At 43.9% G+C, this 23,824-nt stretch overlaps 1 protein-coding gene across 1 annotated transcript in view; it reads right to left on the bottom strand.

Moving 5' to 3' along the window:
- Positions 1-23,824, bottom strand: part of ANKRD24 (ankyrin repeat domain 24) — an 85,218-nt gene that overhangs the window by 32,047 nt on the left and 29,347 nt on the right. Inside the window, exons 4-9 of the mRNA XM_078668932.1 lie at positions 16,987-17,075; positions 15,829-15,893; positions 4,938-4,995; positions 3,705-3,775; positions 3,499-3,605; positions 1,749-1,936 (exon numbers count right to left, since the gene is read on the bottom strand). Of these exons, the coding sequence (XP_078525058.1) occupies positions 1,749-1,936; positions 3,499-3,605; positions 3,705-3,775; positions 4,938-4,995; positions 15,829-15,893; positions 16,987-17,075 (578 nt within the window). The remainder of the gene's footprint in view (positions 1-1,748; positions 1,937-3,498; positions 3,606-3,704; positions 3,776-4,937; positions 4,996-15,828; positions 15,894-16,986; positions 17,076-23,824) is intronic.

Here is a 23,824-nt window from a genome sequence, read left to right as displayed (position 1 = left end):
CAGAGTCAGAGATCATAGCTGATACACAGCAAATTTAATAATTGACAATTGAAGGAAAACTGTGGAGGAAACTTGGAGCTCAGTGGATGCGGAACATCTCTCAGAAATTGACGGTTGTCCCTTCTGCCGAATTTAGACTGTAAATAAACAACAAAAGAGTGCCAAAATAGGGAAAAGGGAGGCAGGAGGTGAAGTCACTCTTGGTTAAAAGATCCCTCACTCACCAACCTAGTTGGTGACATGCTTCATCATTGGGTTCCCGGCACCAGAGAGGCCGAATATCTCCCTGCGATGCCTGAATACAGCGGAGCGGGATTTTTTTGTTTTGTGGGGTGAATTTGCCAAATCAATGTGAGTGATTTTTTAAAAAGAGTCGAAGCCTTCTCCAAAAAACTTTAATGGTGGAGGGTCCGGGACTGGTTAAAAACAGGTGATGGATGTGTGATCACTGGTTTAATTTGCCAGGAAACATCCTAGTATGGTGAAAGTTTGTGGTCAACATGTTTCAGCCTCTCAATTCATTAGGTGAGGCATTCGTCAGGATCAAGAACTACACACCACAGCGGTATGCACTTGCTAAGGTGCACCCTGACCTGTGGTGTTAGTAGAACCGCACACACCTCACGGTTCAGCAAAGAACTCCAGAGAATGTCTGAAGTTTATGATGATTTAAAGTTACTGTGAACTTTACAACATGGATCCTGGTGGGAAGCGATGGTTACTAGTGCCTCAAGTTCCTTCACCATGCGCCCGCTCAGCACCTAGGGATTCCATTCCGGAACACCTGCATGTTGACTAGTTAGACTGCACACATGGGTGATATTAACCGATATGATCATACATTCTAAATAGGGTGTATAGGACAACCACCAGTATTTAGCAAATGTCTTGTATCAGTCAAACCTTTACACAACATTTAACCCTATACATAGTAAGAAGGTTGTATCTGAATATGAAAGAGAATGCTATATTGTTTTCTCCCACTGTATAATCCAGTTATACCAGTGTTTCAGAGATCCGCGTCATACAGAATAGAATGAACATATTTTTCAATGCACACCCATCTGGTTTGCACATGAAAGAGAGTAAAGTTGATGAACTCCACGAAAATTAAGGTTTGTGGGCTTCTGAAAAATCTTCTGGCCAATGAGAAAAAGGTCAGAGTCCTGTTGGATTATTTATGGTTCATGGGCACTAGCCTACAGTGGAGAATTATTTCTGATATTAAGTAGGAGACAAGAATAATAATGGAAGCTAAAAAGGGAGAAGGCAGCTACAAGCACACAAAGTCAAAATTGCATTTGGTCAGCCAACTGGTGTACCAATGTCAATGGGAAATCATCTTCAGGAATGGACAGAAAAAATAAATTAAATTAAAATAAAATAAAATAAAAAATATATAAATAAGAAAATAAAATCAATAAGAAGATAACATAAATTAAAATAAGAAAAAGACAAAGTAATGGACAGAAAAAGACAAAGGAAGGATGGGACAGAAATATTAATGATACTGAATACATTTAATGTAATACCTTATAATTAGTTGGGCAGCGGTAGAAAGGATTTTTAGCAATTTTAATGAGAACACAGATACTTTAGATACAATAACAATTGTGCATCAGTGAGGAATGTCCTATCAAGCTGTCCTTTAATATATGTCCCAGTGATCACACGCGCACCTCTACTGAGAGGCCACGGATAGTATGGGCAGCAGAAAGAGAGGCCTCTGTGTCCTGCATGTCACTCACCGCTGGCCCAGGAGCGGCGCTGGGAGGCCTCCTGCAGGAAGTGCTGGATGAGGGAGTTTCCGGTGGCCATGCTGTAGTGCACAGCATCGTGCCCCAGCCCGTCCACGATGCTCACCCGGGCCCCGCCGTGCACCAGCACCTCCACGGTCTCCACGCTGTCGTTCTCACAGGCCAGCATCAGGGCAGTCCTGCAGACAGACAGACAGCAATGAGGGATTGGGAGGGTGGATAGAGTGAGACAGAGAGGAACAGAAAAAGATGGGAGAAAAGAGTGTGTCAATTAGAAAGAGAGGATAAGATAGAGATTGACTGGGGAGACTGGGATAGCAGCAAGGGAGAGAAGAGGAGAGAGGACTTCTAATAAAGATAAGAAGGACAACATGGAGAAGAGATGACAGGTGGTGACTGAGCCCAGGCAAAGGATATTGGAGGATTTGAGACCACAGTCAGAGGCAGAGAAACCTGAGGAGACAGGGAACCTCAGAGGGCGACTGAGAGGGCGCCCCCACCAAAGGGGAAGAGAGGGGGGGCGTACACAGTCTTGGATAAATAATTAAAGGTTCTCAGGAGAGCAGTCACATTCTCTATTCGCACAAGGGAAAGAAAGTAAGAGCAAGACAGGCATTGAGGAATATTCCTGAATAATATGAACCAAGTTAGTTAGGAGGTAAAGGAAGAAAGAAGTAATGCAGATGAATAAACACATGGGTAACGCGTGTGTTTATATAGATAGACAGACAGACAGACAGACAGACAGACAGACAGATAGACAGACAGACAGACAGACAGACAGACAGACAGACAGACAGACAGATAGATAGATAGATAGATAGATAGATAGATAGATAGATAGATAGATAGATAGATAGATGATAGATAGATAGATAGATAGATAGATGATAGATAGATAGATAGATAGATAGATAGATGATAGATAGATAGATAGATAGATAGATAGATAGATAGATGATAGATAGATAGATAGATAGATAGATAGATAGATAGATGATAGATAGATAGATAGATAGATAGATAGATAGATAGATAGATAGATAGATAGATAGATATATAGATACATAGATAGATAGATAGATAGATAGATAGATAGATAGATAGATAGATAGATAGATAGATAGATAGATAGAATGTTTTCCATCTCACAGCTTAGAACTTACTGTTGACATAATCAACAGACCAGGGGCTTCATTACAAGGTCCCCCTGATGGCACCATTGAGTCTGCCCCTGGAGTAACCTAGTTACTAGGGTTAATCATAACCCCTGGGAGTGGAGTTAACGGGGGATCACCGGAAGAACCCTGAATTTCTTCTGAGAAATCAAGAATGGCTGAGGGAGTCTGTTATTTTCTGTCTGAGTCCCCTGATATTTCCGTATTTTCCAATGCAGTTTTACTCACCAGTTTTAGCTGCTTTCAGCATCCAATGTCCCAGGGTACAATGTACCAGCTCAAACACAAAAATATAGTGTTTCCTAAACCTTGAGAATAACCAATATACTGTCAATAATCAATAGAGGACTCCAGTGCTGGATTGGAATTGGGCTACAAATTCTAAAATGTTCTTTGTGCCAGTAGCAAAAGTCATCAAAGCAATACTTTTCTGCCAAACCCATAGATAACTCCCATTGCATTAGAATTTGTCTTGACTTGAAGCTCTATACCATAGCAGAATTAACTGAGCTGTGACGTGATAGACCAATGTTTGACCAAGTGACGTGGGACAGCGGACTCACCTTCCCTGCTGGTCCCTCGCGTTGACGCTGGAGCCTCGGTGCAGCAGGTACTGGCACAGCTCCGAGTGGCTCATTTGAGCTGCAAGGATCAAAGCAGTGGAACCTTCCTGAAGGTGAAAAGAGAGGAGGGTGAGGGAGAAGCCAGACTTACCAACAAGGGGTGTCAACGATTGGTCATTTATCAGATCAAGGTGGCGCGTTCTTACCCGGTCTTTCACATTGAGCGGAGCCTTGAATTCGCAAAGGGTGTCCATACAGGCCATGCACCCGCTCACTGCTGGCGAGAAAGAGAGAGAGATAGTGTGAACATGTGAGGAGGAACTAGAGGATGAATTTGAGGCCAACCAAGAGAAATATCATATGAATATGGTATAAAAGGAAGGAAGGAAGGAAGGAAGAGGAAAACAAGGGCCTCATTTAGCAGAGGGCGCTGAATAGCTTCTGACGTCTGGAGGAGAGTACGAAGTAGAATTCTCTGGCTGAATTTCCTCCACCATAGGTATTTCATCGAAGATCAATTTACGCCTCTAGATTCTGCTCCGTATCCAAAATTTCCTTTCTGAATTGAAGGATTTGCAGATCCCTCCAAACTTTAGATGATGCACATTGTGTTAGGGTACCAGCCCAGAACAAGAGTGTGGAAAATGTGCCTGGGCACTCTCCCTCACAGTCTAATCCAGGAGTGTTTTTTCTAGTGAGTGAAGTGTAAAATGTTGATATTGCTTTTTTGTGACTAACATGGACAACATAATCTATGTAGATGACTCTTCATAATAAAATTGTGCTACTCGTTGTACAGATGTAACGCATTTCAACCAAAGGGATTTAAAAAAATCAGACAAGTCAGATAAAAGAAAATTAAATAACATAGTGGAAGAAATAAAGGCAAAAAGGAAGTTTCAAGGTAGACTGAAATTATGGAGAATTTGCCTTTACAATGAACAAGGGGAAAATACTGTGTAATAAGCTAAAGGAAAAAGGGTGAATCTTTGATTAATGCCCACCACATTTGCAGTCAAAAACAGTTCTACGCAGAGTGAGAAATGTTGATAGAATTGCAAAATGCGTTATTTCAAATCCCTTTGTACACTTTTTGTTGGAGGGACTGGCTAAATAAGTTTTTCCTTAGCTTGAGAAAGTGCAAGGTGAACCTAATTTTCAAAGGGCTTTGTCTTAAGGAACTGCTAAAGATGTCTTAAAACTATCCTCCTTGGTTTAAGACAGTCTTACCACTGTATGTTCTGCCTTAAGTCAATCTTACCACTGTCTTAAGGAAGGGAAAGCCTTTTGTAAATCAGGCCATGGTTCTCAAGTGGACTGTGAAGTAACCCCTCACGCTTTGTGGGATAAGATTTAGTGGGGCCATTCTGTGCATATCGTCACAAAAGATCTCAAAATCCAAGCGGACATCATACATGTAAGGAACATTGCCTATTTACCTGCATGGTGTAAAGCTGTCCGACCATTGCTGTCAGCGAAATCCACAGGGCATGGTTCCTGTGAAGCAAGAAACAAAGACCTCCAATGTTTGGTTAGCAATTATTGTTTAGATATTGTCAACTTCGTAAAAGTACTAACCGAGTAGGGAGACATCAAATCCATAAACGTTGACGACAGCTGTGACCCTGATCCAGCTTGATGTCCAAATTGTGCATTCTGTGTGTTGATGCTTGGCAGTGTTAGTTTATTCAGTTTTTACAGTGTTAGGATGATGTTAGCACTGAAAAGCTCAACTTAAGTCATGGTGGGATAAATACTTGACAGGCTTTCAGGATATCCACATATCACCTAAATTGAACCAATTTCAACCACAAGTAGCTATCTCTAAAGCTGAAATGGACCCAGACGACCTGGCTATATAGCTGTAAAGAGGTGCTATGAGAATTTACAATGTCTATTGTACATGTATGTATATATTTAAGTAATTATGTGTAAGTTAATTTCGTTACTAAACGTAAACAATGTAGAATAGAATTGTTTAACAATTAAACTGTTGCATGAACCACCTGCAAGACATGTTACACACAAAATGAACTGCTGTACAAAATTCACCTGTTCTTTCAGAATTCGTATTAGCATAAAAAAAACATGGTATGAATTTCCTCTGGTTAAACGTTCTCCTTTCTCTGCCCTGCAGCATCCTTCAAGCTTGGTTGCCTTCCAGAAAATACACTTATGCTTCCTCCTTGCAGTGGGCAGGCTACTATCCTTCAATGGGTACTTACTCATAAGTTGGCAAGAAGTAAACACATGCTCTCATTTCTATATTGCACTGCTCAATTACCCGTAAATCTCCTATGTTTTACATGGCATGTCCTTAACCCCTTCGACGCTCATGACGAGCCCAGCTCGTCATGGAGTTTCCATTGACTTCAATGGAAATTACATTCAAAGCCATAAAACACCTTAGCATCCAAGTGGTTAAGGTCGTACATGGACCATACAAGCACCCAATATTAAAAGACACATTTCTGATTAAGTATGCAATTTGTCAAAATATAGTCATGGTATGTTCAGAGCTTAGAGCTGCTTTCTTAATCCCTCTTTGAGGCCACCCTTTTCCGGGTAACAGCATTTACAACACTGTCATTACACCGCAGTACTATTACAATGAAGTCGTTACAGTGACCACGTTGTTAGTACGCAATGCATTTACATCGCAAGTCATTACAACGACTTGCTTTAGGGGGCGCTGCCGTATTGGTAATGAATTCCATCACCTTCGTTACTGTTGCGCAAACTGGAGTAGGAATAGTAAATAATACTATTCCTAAGTCCAGCGTGCCCCCTACTGCAAGTCATTGTAATGACTTGCAATGTAATGCATCGTGCAGGGGCGTAACACAGGCCCCCGCAGCCCCTGCAGTGCGGGGGGGCCTCAAGCTCCAGGGGCCACATCAGCACAGCACTCTGGCTGCAGGGCTCCTGATTGAGCCCGGAGGGGGGCCCCCGAGCTGCCTTGCAGGGAGGCCCCCTCAAGGTTCGTTACGCCAGTGGCATCGTGTACTAACAATGCGGTCATTGTAACAACCGCGTTGTAAAAGCAGGCGATGTAATACATCATGTTGTAATGTGCTGTATTGCCTTTTTCATCTCACTTTTCATTTTTAACAATTCTCTTAGGAGGAGACTTTTAAAGATCCCTTCGGCAACAAGACTGGACACCTCAAGCTTAGTTGCCACTCTGCAGTCAAACTCATGCTCCCCACATAAATGGCATCGCAAAAGGCAAAAATATATTCCCTGGAGACATCATTTTGAACTGTCTGCCAGTGCAATGAGGCATGATTAAAAAATGTCCTTCTGTTTGTTCCAATGTAATTGTACTAAAACGGCTGTTCTTCCTCTTTGCAAGGTGCATGTTTCTACAAAGATGTTGAACCCCAGTGTTCATGAAGGTAGCTGCTTTATTTGTAGTAAACTACAGCTAAGGATAAGTGTCTGCCTAGGTGTCCCACCAGTAGCAGGGTACCACCCTGCTCATCCCCCAGCTGTTCTTAAGATCCACTCAAACCCATGAATTTTATAATGTATTTTTGTAAACAGTTTTTATTAACCATGTACAATAAAGAGTATCACACAGACATGACCTGCCCAACCCCCCATGAAGAACTGATACTGCAGACTGGCCAGCAGCAGCAGCAGGCCATGCAGGGAATGTAAGAAACAGATCACAAAAACACCTCCTTCCTTCAAAGTGAAGACATCAACAGAGACATGTAGAAGCAGAACCCAGCAGTTTCATCTTGACTTGGCGCTTCTTATTAAAGCTACTCTGCATTTTATCCTCAGCGGGGGCTCTATTCTTAGCCCTAGATGTGACATCTAAGGTTTCAGAATTTTAGAGTTTAACTGCACTTCTTTAGTTTGTTTCCTCTGATTTTCAGTTATCTCTTTCCTGGAATTTGTTTCAATCACTTAAGTTATATTGATTATTTACAGCAGGATTCCTCATCAGGGTTTGTACCACCGAGGGTCTTCCAGCATCCAATGGTACTGAGGAGGGGGTATCAGACATTGGAGGACAATGATAAACCTGTGTCCCTTGAGATGACCTTGAAATAGGTTCCATAAAACCATCTGCCCACCTACAATGACAACCAAAAATGTTTTTGTGCATCCAGAACTTCTCCATTTTGGCCCAACGCCAGCGCATTGTCTTTTACAGTCGTTGACAGGGATTGCAAACATCTTAAGTTGAGGGCATGGCTGCAATCGCTTCCAGGCTAGAAGAGTGCTGATCAGGAAGATCACAGCTGGGATTTACATCTGGATTTACCACTAGAGGAAGCATGACCGGCTCTCTTTCTGGGGTGGTTGAGATTGACCCTCCTTCTGGGTAACGTCCATTGAGGTAGTTCACCCCATGCATGATCCATGAATAGCAAGGCCCTCTTCTTTCACCGCGGTACCAGGATTCTTTAGGGCATGTATGTTCTTCTGAAATAATTGCTCCAGTGTTAGGACACGGAACATGGCAAAGAACAAACAGCGTTGCATCCACGGTAACCGGACTACAATCCCCATACAAAACCCCGGCGGGAACTACGCTACCCATCATGCTGCGCGCGGCGCATGCGCGAGGCTTGCACGCGGAAGTGCCGGCATAAAACGGACCGGGATGTAGAGACGGCCGTCGGATATTTCGAGTCCGCCGTGGAGTCCGTGCTTCAACTCAGGTGAGCGGTACCTCTGGAGAGAGTTCTCTCACATCTTGGTCTACGCGCAACCAGACGCCGGCATACCCTGTCCCCGCTCGAGGGTTCGAGCATTACCTTCGCGCATTTGAAGCGCCAGCACGCCCAGTCCCCGCTCGAGGGTTCGAGCATTACCTTCGCGCATTTGAAGCGCCAGCACGCCCAGTCCCCGCTCGAGGGTTTGAGCATTACCTTTGCGCATTTGAAGCGCCAGCACGCCCAGTCCCCGCTCAAGGGTTCGAGCATTACCTTCGCGCATTTGAAGCGCCAGCACGCCCTGTCCCGGCTCGAGGGTTCGAGCATTTCAAAACTTCACGCGTTTGAAGCGCCAGCACGCCCAGTCCCCGCTCGAGGGTTCGAGCACTGAATAGCGCATTGAAGCGCCATCGCACTCAGTCCCCGCTCGAGGGTATTCGAGTGACTTGAACTCGAACACGCAGAGCGACAGTCCCCGTTCGAGGGTTATCGAACAAGGGGGCTCTGCCTTTTGATTTCCCTTACTACTTCTTTTTGCCCTCTGTTGGGAGATGTCGGGACCGGCATCTATGCAGAGGACGAACTAGAGAGTGCGCTTTCCCCTACCCCCAATATCACAGTTCGAGTGGCATTGTCGGCCACTGCTTAGCACGGTGTCCTCTGTTGGGTGGCTGTCGGGACCGACAGTCGTGCAGAGGACGGTTGGACGCCCTTAACATCGGCTTCTCCCCACCTCTCTGGCCCTACGGCGTTGCTGTATTCATGTTCTCCTTTGTATGATTAAACAAACTAGTGTATCACCACAATATTGCGTTGTTACTGAGTTTCTGGTCCTACGGCTGTACCCACCTCAACCCCGGGGTACTCAGGGGGTTACATCCAGGGAGCTCTGAGAATACCCAGCTGCTTAAAGGTTACTCGCATTGCAGCACCCGCTTTCCTGCGTGCTTAGTCCAAGACACACAGCTCGTGTTGCCCTTCAATTGTTGGATTTTTGCCAATATCAAGGATTTCAGCACAATGGTTACAGACCACATAGTCCACACATGGGCCCCTGAATCTGTAGGATAGGGGCTACTTTGGTGTGGAAGTGCAGGAAGTTTGGCTGTGTAGGCTCAGGACAAGTGAGGGCCATGATGCTCCCTATCAATCCTTCACGGTTGCGTCCAGTCCCAGTATCTTTCCGATTTCAGTTTCCGGAGCATGGATGGCTGGCTCATGGTCCTTGTTCCTTTCACAACCTCTGTAGACTTTTATCTCTGTTGCCAATTTGTTCCTCCTTGTTGTTTATTTACTTCTAGTACCATATATGGCTTTAATAAATCCTGCAAGTTCCACCCACCTCTACTTTCTGGATAGAAATGTAATTGTCTTGTTTATTTTTCATGGCTTGCTTACGCTCAGTGCTCAGTTTGAGCCAAGGGTTGCAGGTGAGGCCCACCGACACACGTTCTTAGGGACCACAACTTGTGTTTCATCATCAAACTTTTACCCAGTGCAGGAGACAAAAAGGCAGAAAATGGAGAAAGAAGGATGAGAAATATGGGAAAACAGAGACCAACTGAGAAAGTGGTGATGAAACAGATCCTACTACAGTGCAATAAAGGGGCAGACAGTATAGGGTGGAGGAAGACAGAGGAGGCATCATGATGTGGAATCAAGACCAGGCAGCCTCGGCATTCATGAGATAAAGAGACAGGAAGCGTAGGGGGTGGAAGAAAGTGGCATGAGGTGGAATCAAGACCAGGCAGCCTCAGTATTCGGCATCACAGACATTCGTCAGTGTCGACTGATGGCTCCTGAAAAACACTTCAGGTACCAGCATTTATTATTTTACAAATTAAGCACTACTTACACCCCCTATCCACTCGGCCTGTTTTTGGGGCCAAGACTAGTGCACCTCCCTAACCTGATGCCCTTCCCATCTCCAGCCATCCTGAGCTTGCCCTTTCTGTGTCTTCTTTGTTTGGCTTGTCTGTCTTCTCCCTCTCCCTTAATTGCTCCTCACTTCTGAGCTCCCTATTTTTAAAACAGTGACAGCCTCTTAATGTTATTCTACTGCTTTCATCTTCAAACTACAAATCGAACACCTTACCCCCGGCACTACTTTCCTGTTCACTAATATCACTTCCTTTGCTTGTCTCCCTAACTCGGTTTCGGGCAATCTCCCTCCTGCGAGTTCACATCTAGGTGTGACTGAAGGTTTTTAGCTTGCGCAGTATTATGAAGTGCCCGATAGTCAGCCCTCCTGAGGGTTGCCAGGTTTCATGGCTGCTTTCAACAGTGTACATGTGTTTTCTGCATTGCATGATCCTTTTAATCAACCAAGGGAATAATATTACCTAAATACCTTCTATTCTGAATTTTCAACTTGGAAGTGATACATAACATTTGGGGGGAGGATGTAGCCTTACTCCTAGAGCAGTGAACCTCAAAGCTGGGGAACCGGGTTCGAGTCTCGGCAACGGTGCTCAAAATCCTGGGATTCTGGGCAAATCACGTAATCTCCCTGTGTCTAACAAAAAACAAGTATTGCCATAGCCAATAGGTCTCGCCTTTGGGACCTTTTAAGTGTTTAGTTATCCAGCACAATATCCTTGGTGCAACAACATCATGTGTTGCATGGCTAAACACTTGTAAGGTCCGAAAAGGGAGGCCTATTGGCTATGCCAATGCTTGTTTTACTTGAGAGTTGAAAATTCTGAAATTTCTGCATGCAACCATGACGTATCACAGACGGGATTTAACCTTCTGGATTAAGTCATCCTTCTTCATCTTAATTTCAAGATGTCCTTGTGGGCTGGGAGACACGTTTACCTATGTGGTTTACAATTTTTCAATCTACCAAGCACACAGAGAAAGGTCACCTCTAGGGTCTAAAACCTGGGTCAATGAACCACCTGGATAGTCCTCTCTCCTCTCCCCACTGGATCGCGTAGTTAGACGATATAAGAGACGCTTTTTATGCTGTTTGGCTTTGCAGAGGATATTGGGATGTGCATGGCTTGCGGCTACACATGCTCTGAATCGTCCGGAAGTGCCCCCACATCAGTCCTGTATTTCAGTAGGCAGCACTTTGAATGGTTGTACGCGTAATGGGAAAAGTAAAGGTCACACATGCAAAATGTGGTTAAAAGTGCCTTGTCTGTGCGTGGGCAGATTTTAATATGCATCACGTTTGCAAAATAATGATAACTGCGTGGAAAGGTCTTTAAATAGAATGCCTCTCTCAGGAAGACACACTCAATGGCCAATAGGGTGGTTTCTAACGGAACGAATAATGTTTTCCACCCATTTGCCCGACTCAGAATGCCTCGCACCCACCGGTCTGTCCGGCTATAGGGGGCTGCATTCATTCCTCTCTCGCTGGCCTCGGATACGGTTTAAAATTCAGCTTTGGTTCAGTGGGCATCAAAAGGCAAAGCCTGGCGCATTACTGCAGCATAAGGTCACGGGGCTGAAGCGAGTAGGGAGGCCCGCGTATGTAAAGGCAGATTGTCACTGGATCGCATGTATTTGTGGATCGAATATAAATAACAGAGACGTACTGTGCTATAATATTTTGCCTCTGACTCCTCGGTTCGTGGACTGGATTGCAGATGTAACAGGAAGCATATGTTAACAACACTCCTCCAAAAAATACCAGATTTTTAGACCTTGGAAATGCTACAAAACGTATGAAAAATTATTTTAAGATGAAGCCTTTTTTCTTAAATTTAACAATACGGCTACAGAGGCTGTGTAGCCTCAGCATTATCTTAGTATAACGTGGGCCCCTTATAAAGTGAAGCATAACAAACATTAAAAAAACAAGCGAGGACCGGAAACTGCTAGGGGTGGGTCTTGGTTTGAGGTTAAGTTGGAAGTCGCAAGAAGTAAAGTAAACAAGTGGGAGGGGTGCGGCGGTGCATGTGCGCACTGGCAAACACACGAGTGGTGCACGCACAGCTGCGCCAAAAGTTAAAGTAATCACGCTGAAAGCTAGCAGCTGTGCAAGTTCACGCTCACGTGAACGTAAGCTTTAGGCCAGCGGTGGGTAGCACTTTGAATCCCACTTACTAAAAGTCGAGCAAGCAGCGCATGCGCTGCTCTAGGCTCGACCTAATATTTAATGTGTCCATCTGTAACGAAACTGGTACTCATGTAAAGTGCCTCTGGTCTATTTCACGCTATATAAAACTCCCCCAAAATATTTTTAAATAAACATGAGGGATACGTTTTTGACACATCAAATTCTGCTTGTTTTGTCTTTTTGAAAGGCCTTTTCTCCCCAAAAATGTCAGCCGATTTGATCCACCCCAGTGCGTAATTAGAAGCAAAAAATAAATTCCAGGGGCCTCGCCAGGAAGCCACTGAAGCTTGAACCGCACATTGCCCCTGCCAGCGCTGACAATGACAGTAGCAACACACTCCTACAAGTGTGACAAATCGGACCATTCCGGGCCCCCAACGCTAAACGAATGGTTTGAGTGGCGGGAAGTAGTCATTTTCTAATGTATATTGAATTAATAATTAACTGTTGTTGTGGTAATCTCTAAATTAGCCAGACAGCGCCACTTTGTGGCAGACTGTCACCAGCGCCATTGTTGACCATTAAGTGCAGAAGGCAATCACTGGAAACCACCAGCTCAAATTAAGCACTGCTCCACCCGAATCTATCAGGGAAAAACAGAGTGATTGATATTTAGCACACAAGTTGTCATTTTGATCCCTATGAAAACTCCTCTTTACACAGGGATCAGAATGTATTGTGGAACTGGTAATCAGGGCCTATGGGGTTATTTAGAGTTATGGAACATCTGCCGAAAAGCAGGCTATTTCCCTCTCCCCCAGATGCGGTTCATCTGCCTCATTTAGAGATCGGGCGGCTTGTTTTCTGACAGTGGAGGCTCAGAGGACTGCACGACCACCTGCCACAGGCCTGCCGGATCATCCAGGCGAGAGGAGGCATCTCATGACAGGCCAGTCCTCCAAGGGCTGAATGCTGAGCCTGCTGTTTCATGCAAGGTATATTTTATGCATAAGCATTCTGTTAGGGTTAAAGAAGGGTATGCGTGACTCAAACGCTGCAACAAACACAAGCAAAAAACAAAGTTGTCGTTTTTTTAATTGGAAAAAATCTTCGCAGTACTTTTCGGACATCGTGTAACAACCTTTCGCAGTGTAGCTCGCCTCTACTTAGATTGCATCCAAAAAATACAGGATCTACGTTTCTCTTATTTTGTCGAAAGCAATTTTGCTTGTTACAATTTTCTCCTAATTTATATTCCGAATTCTCAAATTTTATGCCTTGCAGTTAAGTTTCTCAGCATTTAATTTCATTTTTCGGTTTTTGTCTGGGAGTTGCTATTGGGGGCTGTGAATGTTTTTGTGAAATTCTCATACTCCTGATGAACTTGCAATTTCACTCATTCCCAGCTTGAATTTTAGTCAAATTGACATTTACTCTAAATAAAGATGGGAGAGAAGGAAAGGTCAGCACCATGGTTTGCAAGTAACTTAATGTCCTTAAAAAAACGATAAAGTCCTTGAAAAGAACTAGAGGAGCAATTATGATAACAACCAAAAATACTCTTATAGAATAGCCACCAGACACTATTACCAAGATTTTAAAATAGAGCTGGCAGCATATTATGAAACCTCAATTTTGAAAACAGCCAGTGGGCCCAGGGAGCTTATTCGCCAAGTTAAATCACTCACTACTCTGAAAGTTGAAAACTCGCTGCCCACCCCTACTACAGCACCCTGTAATGAAACAGCAGCCTATTTTCAGGATAAAGTGGCAGATGTTTACTGTAACTTACTTACTTCGGGATCAAGGTCGCGCTATATAAAACTTTATAAATAAAATAAAAAGAGTACTTCTCTCTCTAGCTTCCCCCCTTCCGTCATGATGGAGTCGCTCCCTGACCTTCTGGAAACAGTCAAATCTGGCTCCCAAATGGACCCGAAACCACCACACATTCTCCACCCAGGAGCACAAGCAATCTTGCCCACAATAGTGGAGCTCCTTAATCTATAGCTCTCTTGACGGGAATAGTTCCCCGGGCGTGGAAACATGCAGTGGTTAAGCCTCTGCTTAAGAAGCCCAATCTGGATATGTCGTGCCCGGGAAACTATAGACCGATCTCCCTGCTTCCAGCAATGGGGAAGATACTTGAACGACATGTCAATCAAAAATTGTCCCAGGTTGCGGAGGACTCCTCACTCCTCAATTCAACTTAACCCGGCTTCAGACCTCAACACAGCATGGAGCCCGCATTGCTAATGACCACAGTGGAGTTGAAATTGTTGCTTGACAAGGGAGGCTCAGCAGCTATCATACTCCTTGACCTGAGTGCCGCATTCGACACAGACGACCATGTAACACTGGTAAAAAGGTTGAGAGACTCAGGAATAAAAAACGCGGCCCTCTTCGTTCCTGAAGGATAGGTCCTTCCAAACAGGGGAGACCTGCCTGCTATTCTGATCACTTTACATTAAAATGTGGCGTCCCACCGGGCTCCTCGGTGAGCCCAACATTGTTCAACATTTATCTAAATCCGCTAGCAGATACTGTCAAGGAATTTGGATTGTTGATCGTGTCTTACGCCGACGACAGTCAACTGGTTGTTTTACTGTCCCCAGAGACAGGACACATTCAACAACATCTAGCCCCGTGCCTGGAGAAAGTTGAATGGGGGATGGCAAATCGTTCACTCAAGCTGAATGGAGAAAAAGTGGAGGTGATGGTACTAGGAAATAAACCAACCCCTCACATGAACATTGCATGGTGAGAATGTCTATGACCCCTCCCCATCCCCATCTCCCCCATAAAGAGCCTAGGAATGTGGCTAGGCAGTGCCTTAACCATGGAACCACAGGCAAAAAAACGTACAGCATCCTGTTTTGGGATGATCTGAACCCTATGAAAAATCCTTGACATTCTACCTACTACCTCCAGGAGAATAGTAGTGCAGGCCCTTATATTGTCCTGTCTTGATTTTGCAAACTCCCTCTATCTGGGCGCCCCTCAATATGTTATCAAAAGACTGCACTTGATCTAGAATGTGGCATCCAAATTGATTCTTAACTTGCCCAAATAGGACTCAGCAAAAAATGCTCTTGCTACTCTTAACTGGCTCCCACTAAAAGAAAGAATCAACTTTAAGACATTATGTCTAGCTCACAGAGCAACAAATTGGAGGGGCACTTCTCTGGTCATGGACCTTCTAGCCCACTACACTCCTTCTAGGATTTTAAGGTCCTCAAAAGTGCAACTGTTGAAAGTGACTAGAATTCAAAGGAGAGATGGGGCGGCAGGTCGTTCTCATACCCGGCTCCAAAACTATGGAACTCTAAGCCGGGTGAACTCAGAAACAAACGAATGAGTTTTGCTTCAGGAGAATGCTCAAAACATGGCTACATCCTCAATAGCCAACTTCTCAGTATTGCTCCGCCTTGCAAGGGCGAAGCTTCACTCAGTGCTGGGAAGCCTTTGGGTAGCCATGCGCTCTACAAATCCGCATAACATAACATAACTTTAACATTTACCGACTTGTGTTTTTTTCTCTGAGTTCACTTGGTACAGATTTTCATATAACTCTGTCCCCCAAGAATAATCTCTACCTTTAGGCATTTTTATACCCAAAGTAACACCCCATCTCTCTCTGCCTACCTGCAGCAGTCTGCTTACACATTGAGGGTGGCCATATCTTGCTGCAAGGTGCAGTGCAGTGTGTCCTAAGAAAAACACAGGATAGAAAGTCAAGAACATTACTTTTCTGTCCCTTAATAAGGCAACAGTAAATAAGAGGTACCTTCCATCTTTACTATCATTCATTCCTAGAGCTTCTTTAGAGATCTCAAGTGATCTTTCCACTGAGGGTGAAAATAATATTGAAGCTACATTAGAATGCAACCTTTGACCTCACACGCCCAGGAACAGTTCCTTAGGTGAGTAGGAAGTTCAAGATGTACAACTTTGTCAAAATTCAACTGTGTTATAGCTCATAAACTTAAACTTGAGGGAATTGTAGTCTGGCGGAGAGGGTACTCCGTCACAAACGTAAAGGTGTTCCTTGTCCTATAAACTCCTCATCCCTCTGCCTTATTTAGAGACAGACATATCATAAGGTTTTTGTTGCCGAAGCCCACGTTAGCTCTATCACCAGAAAGCTTTCTACGACTCAAGGATAGAGGCTGTCGGATGTAATGCATTACACTGCCCACTCTATTTAGGGTGGGCAATGTAATACTTTTTTCCTGCCCATCACTGCCAGAAAATCTTGCGGTAAGGGACAGAAAAAAGATATGAATGACCCTCACACTCTAGGAGAAATCTCCCAGGATGTGGGGGGCATTCCTTTTTTCATAAACATACTTCTGCTTTGGTAGTGTTGTTTCTGAGAAACAAAACCTTTTGAAAAGTTTGGTGAATGACCATCAAAATCAGAGGCGGCGCCCATTAAACCTTTTGTAACTTGAATGAAACCTGTGTGATTGGTTTCTTTCAATGTACATCGATGACCTCTGGGCTTTCGTTCATCTCTACTTTTGACGGGTGGTCGTCTATCAGGAGGGCAGTGGTAATGTCCTCCTCAACTCTGACAGACGGCGCACCATCTGTTAAACTATAAATCAGGCCCAAACTAATTTTAAGGTTTGTAAGGCCTCATGATGAGTGACCTATTTAATTGCTATATATATATCTATATGAGGTAGCTCCTGTTTGGGATGCTTCTAAGGGTGGACTGCAGCCTTGCTGCTGCTCCATCATAAATACTTGAATCCAGTGGTCTTTCTGAGACTGTAGGTGGTGCAGTGGCCGCGTTACCTGCGCTATCTTTAGCCATCACGTCGGCCCCATTGGCTATCATCACCTCTAGGCACTCCACATTCCCTCTCATGGCAGCCAAGTGCAGCCTAGAAGAAAAGAACATGGCAAAAATCAACAGAAGATCCTTTTTCACACTCATCCACATTGTGGTACCCTTGAAGGAACCTCCTGGACAAAGCGTACACATGACAGCCGCAAAAGGCGACAATGCTTGGTGATGCCAACCACTGCTGGTGGAGGAAGATGTGTGGTGCGATAATTCATGCCCTCAGTTATAGACAAACTCTAGTGAATGCTGGGTATGTGGGTCAGCAGGCCTTGTCTTGGGTAAGGGCTCAAAAAGATCCTGTGGCGGCATTGGTGTAGCAACAAGCTGGGGTGGATTTCTTTTAGCTCCTGTTTGAATGAATGAGGGGGTTGCAAGACCTCAGGTCAGGGGGATGTCAAGTGAGTTCTAGAGAAGTAGAGCTGGGAGGGAATATGGCTTAGTTTTGGATCTGTTCATGGTGTGAGGATTTGGTGGTGGTGAGATGGTGGCAGGTTTAGCGAAGAATGTGAGGTGTGTGATTGCAAGGCTAAGACAAAGATAGAGCTCACATGGAACATCACTCAGACTGGTCACCTCACCTTGCGACAAGTGGTGTCCTTTAAGGGATGGTCCTCCTACTTCAGTGAACCTGCAGGGACACACGTTTTGCACCTTGGTTCGCCAGAGGCAGAATGTGAATGTCAACCAGCATGGTGGGGAGGTTACACGGGCACAGTTGCCAAAGATGTGGACTATGCATGTGGACTTGGACAGTGTATTGTCGAAGCTTAGAGACAGAAAGTTGGAATAATCTGAGAAACAGTGCAGCAATTGTGGCCTTGGTGGAAAGGGATTATAGAAGGTGGAAATATTTTCAGACATAAATTAAGTTTCAACTGGTTAGAGATAAAGGCACCCACAGTCCGCACACAGTGTGGGAAAGGCAGTTTCTAGAAAGCTGCGGTATGTCAAATACATATAGGGAGATAAATGTATTTGTTGATTTTTGCCGGTAGATGCTTAATATCTTAAACTTTGCTTATAATTTTCAGAGAGTATAAACAGCACACACATATGACCTGAACATTATAAATCTCATATGCCAACTCAATCCCAAACAGACCTCCCCACACTCCCAACAACATCTCCAGAACCTCTTCAGTCCAAAACAATTGTCCAATGCGACACGCATATGGATAGTACTCTGGTGGAGACGTAATGCTGGGCATCTTTTCTCTTCCACACAGAAGTAATAGTATGAAAAGACATGAAGGCCTGGAAAGAGGGCAACTATATGTGAGATACTTCTGTCTCTGCAGATGCAATACCAACAGCCTGGGCACCAGGTGGAAGGGTTTATTCTGAGACATCATGAAAGGTCCTTCGTCTCTCCAGCCAGCTCCAACACATAACTGTTGAGTCTGGCTACACATAAGCCCAAGACGCCTAGCCCCCGCCACACGTACACCAACACACACATAAACCCACACAAAAACATGCCCACATACACATGCATTCAGAACAGGACATATCTATCTCACTTACAGCTGCAGAGTCCCAGTATCAGAGTTGATACTAGTAGTTTTAAGCTGCTGATCCACTTCCAGAAGGTGTTAGACACAGTCCGCCTGCATCACAGGCCAGGACACCGTCATCCAACTCAACCACAGATCCATTGCCAGATTCTAGAGCACTTGAATATCTCCTGATACACACCACACAAGCATGTCCTAATACATCATTCTCAATATCCTTAGACGCACACCTCATGCTTCTCAGGTTTTGGATCTGGCACTCAATCAGTGTTGTTCATTACTTTGACATCAAATGTAGAGTTGACTACATTACCCCACAGGTTTCCTTAGGCACACCTGATCTCCTACAGTCCCTTACACTAAATATTTGCCTTCCTATAGTGTAAAAACATCATGCAGGCAATCCAGCCTTTCATAAGCTGCCACAGAGACCTATGGAACCTACCTCCATGAAAATCTTGAACCAATCTACTGAAGAAGTACAGCTTACTTCCTAATCCCCTTTATTGCTCTCCTGGTACGTCTACTGATGAGGAAGGCTTTTATCTCTTCAGTAAAAGCTACACCAGGAGAGCTATAAAAGGGAGAAGGAAGAAGGCTTTTACACCTTTGGTAGAAGTTCTACCAGGAGAGTTATAATGGGGAGAAGGAAGAAGGATTTTACCTCTTCTGTAGAAGTTAAACCAGGAGAGTTAAAATGGGGAGAAGGAAGGTGGCTTTTACCTCTTCGGTAGAAATTGTACCAGGAGCACAATAAAGGGGAGAAGGAAGAAGGCGTTTACCTCTTTGGTAGAAGTTACACCAGGAGAGTTATAAAGGGGAGAAGGAAGAAGGCGTTTACCTCTTTGGTAGAAGTTACACCAGGAGAGTTATAAAGGGGAGAAGGAAGAAGGCTTTTACATCTTTATTAGAAGTTATACCAGGAGAGTTATAAAGGGGAGAAGGAAGAAGGCGTTTACCTCTTTGGTAGAAGTTACACCAGGAGAGTTATAAAGGGGAGAAGGAAGAAGGCTTTTACATCTTTAGTAGAAGTTATACCAGGAGAGTTATAAAGGGGAGAAGGAAGAAGGCTTTTACATCTTTAGTAGAAGTTATACCAGGAGAGTTATAAAGGGGAGAAGGAAGAAGGCGTTTACCTCTTTGGTAGAAGTTACACCAGGAGAGTTATAAAGGGGAGAAGGAAGAAGGCGTTTACCTCTTTGGTAGAAGTTACACCAGGAGGGTTATAAAGGGGAGAAGGAAGAAGGCTTTTACATCTTTAGTAGAAGTTATACCAGGAGAGTTATAAAGGGGAGAAGGAAGAAGGCGTTTACCTCTTTGGTAGAAGTTACACCAGGAGAGTTATAAAGGGGAGAAGGAAGAAGGCGTTTACCTCTTTGGTAGAAGTTATACCAGGAGAGTTATAAAGGGGAGAAGGAAGAAGGCGTTTACCTCTTCGGTAGAAATTGTACCAGGAGCACAATAAAGGGGAGAAGGAAGAAGGCTTTTACATCTTTGGTAGAAGTGATACCAGGAGAGTTATAAAGGGGAGAAGGAAGAAGGCGTTTACCTCTTTGGTTGAAGTTACACCAGGTGAGTTATAAAGGGGAGAAGGAAGAAGGCTTTTACATCTTTATTAGAAGTTATACCAGGAGAGTTATAAAGGGGAGAAGGAAGAAGGCATTTACCTCTTTGGTAGAAGTTACACCAGGAGAGTTATAAAGGGGAGAAGGAAGAAGGCGTTTACCTCTTTGGTAGAAGTTACACCAGGAGGGTTATAAAGGGGAGAAGGAAGAAGGCTTTTACATCTTTAGTAGAAGTTATACCAGGAGAGTTATAAAGGGGAGAAGGAAGAAGGCGTTTACCTCTTTGGTAGAAGTTATACCAGGAGAGTTATAAAGGGGAGAAGGAAGAAGGCGTTTACCTCTTTGGTAGAAGTTACACCAGGAGGGTTATAAAGGGGAGAAGGAAGAAGGCTTTTACATCTTTGGTAGAAGTTATACCAGGAGAGTTATAAAGGGGAGAAGGAAGAAGGCGTTTACCTCTTTGGTAGAAGTTATACCAGGAGAGTTATAAAGGGGAGAAGGAAGAAGGCGTTTACCTCTTTGGTAGAAGTTATACCAGGAGAGTTATATAGGGGAGAAGGAAGAAGGCGTTTACCTCTTTGGTAGAAGTTACACCAGGAGGGTTATAAAGGGGAGAAGGAAGAAGGCGTTTACCTCTTTTGTAGAAGTTATACGAGGAGAGTTATAAAGGGGAGAAGGAAGAAGGCGTTTACCTCTTTGGTAGAAGTTATACCAGGAGAGTTATAAAGGGGAGAAGGAAGAAGGCGTTTACCTCTTTGGTAGAAGTTACACCAGGAGGGTTATAAAGGGGAGAAGGAAGAAGGCTTTTACATCTTTGGTAGAAGTTATACCAGGAGAGTTATAAAGGGGAGAAGGAAGAAGGCGTTTACCTCTTTGGTAGAAGTTATACCAGGAGAGTTATAAAGGGGAGAAGGAAGAAGGCGCTTACCTCTTTGGTAGAAGTTATACCAGGAGAGTTATAAAGGGGAGAAGGAAGAAGGCATTTACCTCTTTGGTAGAAGTTACACCAGGAGAGTTATAAAGGGGAGAAGGAAGAAGGCTTTTACCTCTTCGGTAGACGTTATACCAGGAGAGGTATAAAGGGGAGAAGGAAGAAGGCTTTTACATCTTTAGTAGAAGTTATACCAGGAGAGTTATAAAGGGGAGAAGGAAGAAGGCGTTTACCTCTTTGGTAGAAGTTACACCAGGAGAGTTATAAAGGGGAGAAGGAAGAAGGCGTTTACCTCTTTGGTAGAAGTTACACCAGGAGGGTTATAAAGGGGAGAAGGAAGAAGGCTTTTACATCTTTAGTAGAAGTTATACCAGGAGAGTTATAAAGGGGAGAAGGAAGAAGGCGTTTACCTCTTTGGTAGAAGTTATACCAGGAGAGTTATAAAGGGGAGAAGGAAGAAGGCGTTTACCTCTTCGGTAGAAATTGTACCAAGAGCACAATAAAGGGGAGAAGGAAGAAGGCTTTTACATCTTTAGTAGAAGTTATACCAGGAGAGTTATAAAGGGGAGAAGGAAGAAGGCGTTTACCTCTTTGGTAGAAGTTACACCAGGAGGGTTATAAAGGGGAGAAGGAAGAAGGCTTTTACATCTTTAGTAGAAGTTATACCAGGAGAGTTATAAAGGGGAGAAGGAAGAAGGCGTTTACCTCTTTGGTAGAAGTTACACCAGGAGAGTTATAAAGGGGAGAAGGAAGAAGGTGTTTACCTCTTTGGTAGAAGTTACACCAGGAGGGTTATAAAGGGGAGAAGGAAGAAGGCGTTTACCTCTTTGGTAGAAGTTACACCAGGAGAGTTATAAAGGGGAGAAGGAAGAAGGCGTTTACCTCTTTGGTAGAAGTTACACCAGGAGGGTTATAAAGGGGAGAAGGAAGAAGGCGTTTACCTCTTTGGTAGAAGTTATACCAGGAGAGTTATAAAGGGGAGAAGGAAGAAGGCGTTTACCTCTTCGGTAGAAATTGTACCAGGAGCACAATAAAGGGGAGAAGGAAGAAGGCTTTTACATCTTTGGTAGAAGTTATACCAGGAGATTTATAAAGGGGAGAAGGAAGAAGGCGTTTACCTCTTTGGTTGAAGTTACACCAGGAGAGTTATAAAGGGGAGAAGGAAGAAGGCTTTTACATCTTTATTAGAAGTTATACCAGGAGAGTTATAAAGGGGAGAAGGAAGAAGGCGTTTACCTCTTTGGTAGAAGTTACACCAGGAGAGTTATAAAGGGGAGAAGGAAGAAGGCGTTTACCTCTTTGGTAGAAGTTACACCAGGAGGGTTATAAAGGGGAGAAGGAAGAAGGCTTTTACATCTTTAGTAGAAGTTATACCAGGAGAGTTATAAAGGGGAGAAGGAAGAAGGCGTTTACCTCTTTGGTAGAAGTTATACCAGGAGAGTTATAAAGGGGAGAAGGAAGAAGGCGTTTACCTCTTTGGTAGAAGTTACACCAGGAGGGTTATAAAGGGGAGAAGGAAGAAGGCTTTTACATCTTTGGTAGAAGTTATACCAGGAGAGTTATAAAGGGGAGAAGGAAGAAGGCGTTTACCTCTTTGGTAGAAGTTATACCAGGAGAGTTATAAAGGGGAGAAGGAAGAAGGCATTTACCTCTTTGGTAGAAGTTACACCAGGAGGGTTATAAAGGGGAGAAGGAAGAAGGCGTTTACCTCTTTGGTAGAAGTTATACCAGGAGAGTTATAAAGGGGAGAAGGAAGAAGGCGTTTACCTCTTTGGTAGAAGTTACACCAGGAGAGTTATAAAGGGGAGAAGGAAGAAGGCTTTTACATCTTTGGTAGAAGTTACACCAGGAGGGTTATAAAGGGGAGAAGGAAGAAGGCTTTTACATCTTTAGTAGAAGTTATACCAGGAGAGTTATAAAGGGGAGAAGGAAGAAGGTGTTTACCTCTTTGGTAGAAGTTATACCAGGAGAGTTATAAAGGGGAGAAGGAAGAAGGCGTTTACCTCTTTGGTAGAAGTTACACCAGGAGGGTTATAAAGGGGAGAAGGAAGAAGGCGTTTACCTCTTTGGTAGAAGTTATACCAGGAGAGTTATAAAGGGGAGAAGGAAGAAGGCGTTTACCTCTTTGGTAGAAGTTATACCAGGAGAGTTATAAAGGGGAGAAGGAAGAAGGCATTTACCTCTTTGGTAGAAGTTACACCAGGAGGGTTATAAAGGGGAGAAGGAAGAAGGCGTTTACCTCTTTGGTAGAAGTTATACCAGGAGAGTTATAAAGGGGAGAAGGAAGAAGGCGTTTACCTCTTTGGTAGAAGTTATACCAGGAGAGTTATAAAGGGGAGAAGGAAGAAGGCTTTTACATCTTTGGTAGAAGTTACACCAGGAGGGTTATAAAGGGGAGAAGGAAGAAGGCTTTTACATCTTTAGTAGAAGTTATACCAGGAGAGTTATAAAGGGGAGAAGGAAGAAGGCTTTTACATCTTTGGTAGAAGTTATACCAGGAGAGTTATAAAGGGGAGAAGGAAGAAGGCTTTTACATCTTTAGTAGAAGTTATACCAGGAGAGTTATAAAGGGGAGAAGGAAGAAGGCGTTTACCTCTTTGGTAGAAGTTATACCAGGAGAGTTATAAAGGGGAGAAGGAAGAAGGCGTTTACCTCTTTGGTAGAAGTTACACCAGGAGGGTTATAAAGGGGAGAAGGAAGAAGGCTTTTACATCTTTGGTAGAAGTTATACCAGGAGAGTTATAAAGGGGAGAAGGAAGAAGGCGTTTACCTCTTT

This window comes from Lissotriton helveticus, chromosome 12 (genome assembly GCF_964261635.1).
Source record: "Lissotriton helveticus chromosome 12, aLisHel1.1, whole genome shotgun sequence".
Taxonomy (NCBI): Eukaryota; Metazoa; Chordata; class Amphibia; order Caudata; family Salamandridae; genus Lissotriton; species Lissotriton helveticus.
The sequence above is the reverse complement of the archived record's forward strand: the minus strand, read 5'-3'. Positions and strand labels throughout refer to the sequence as shown.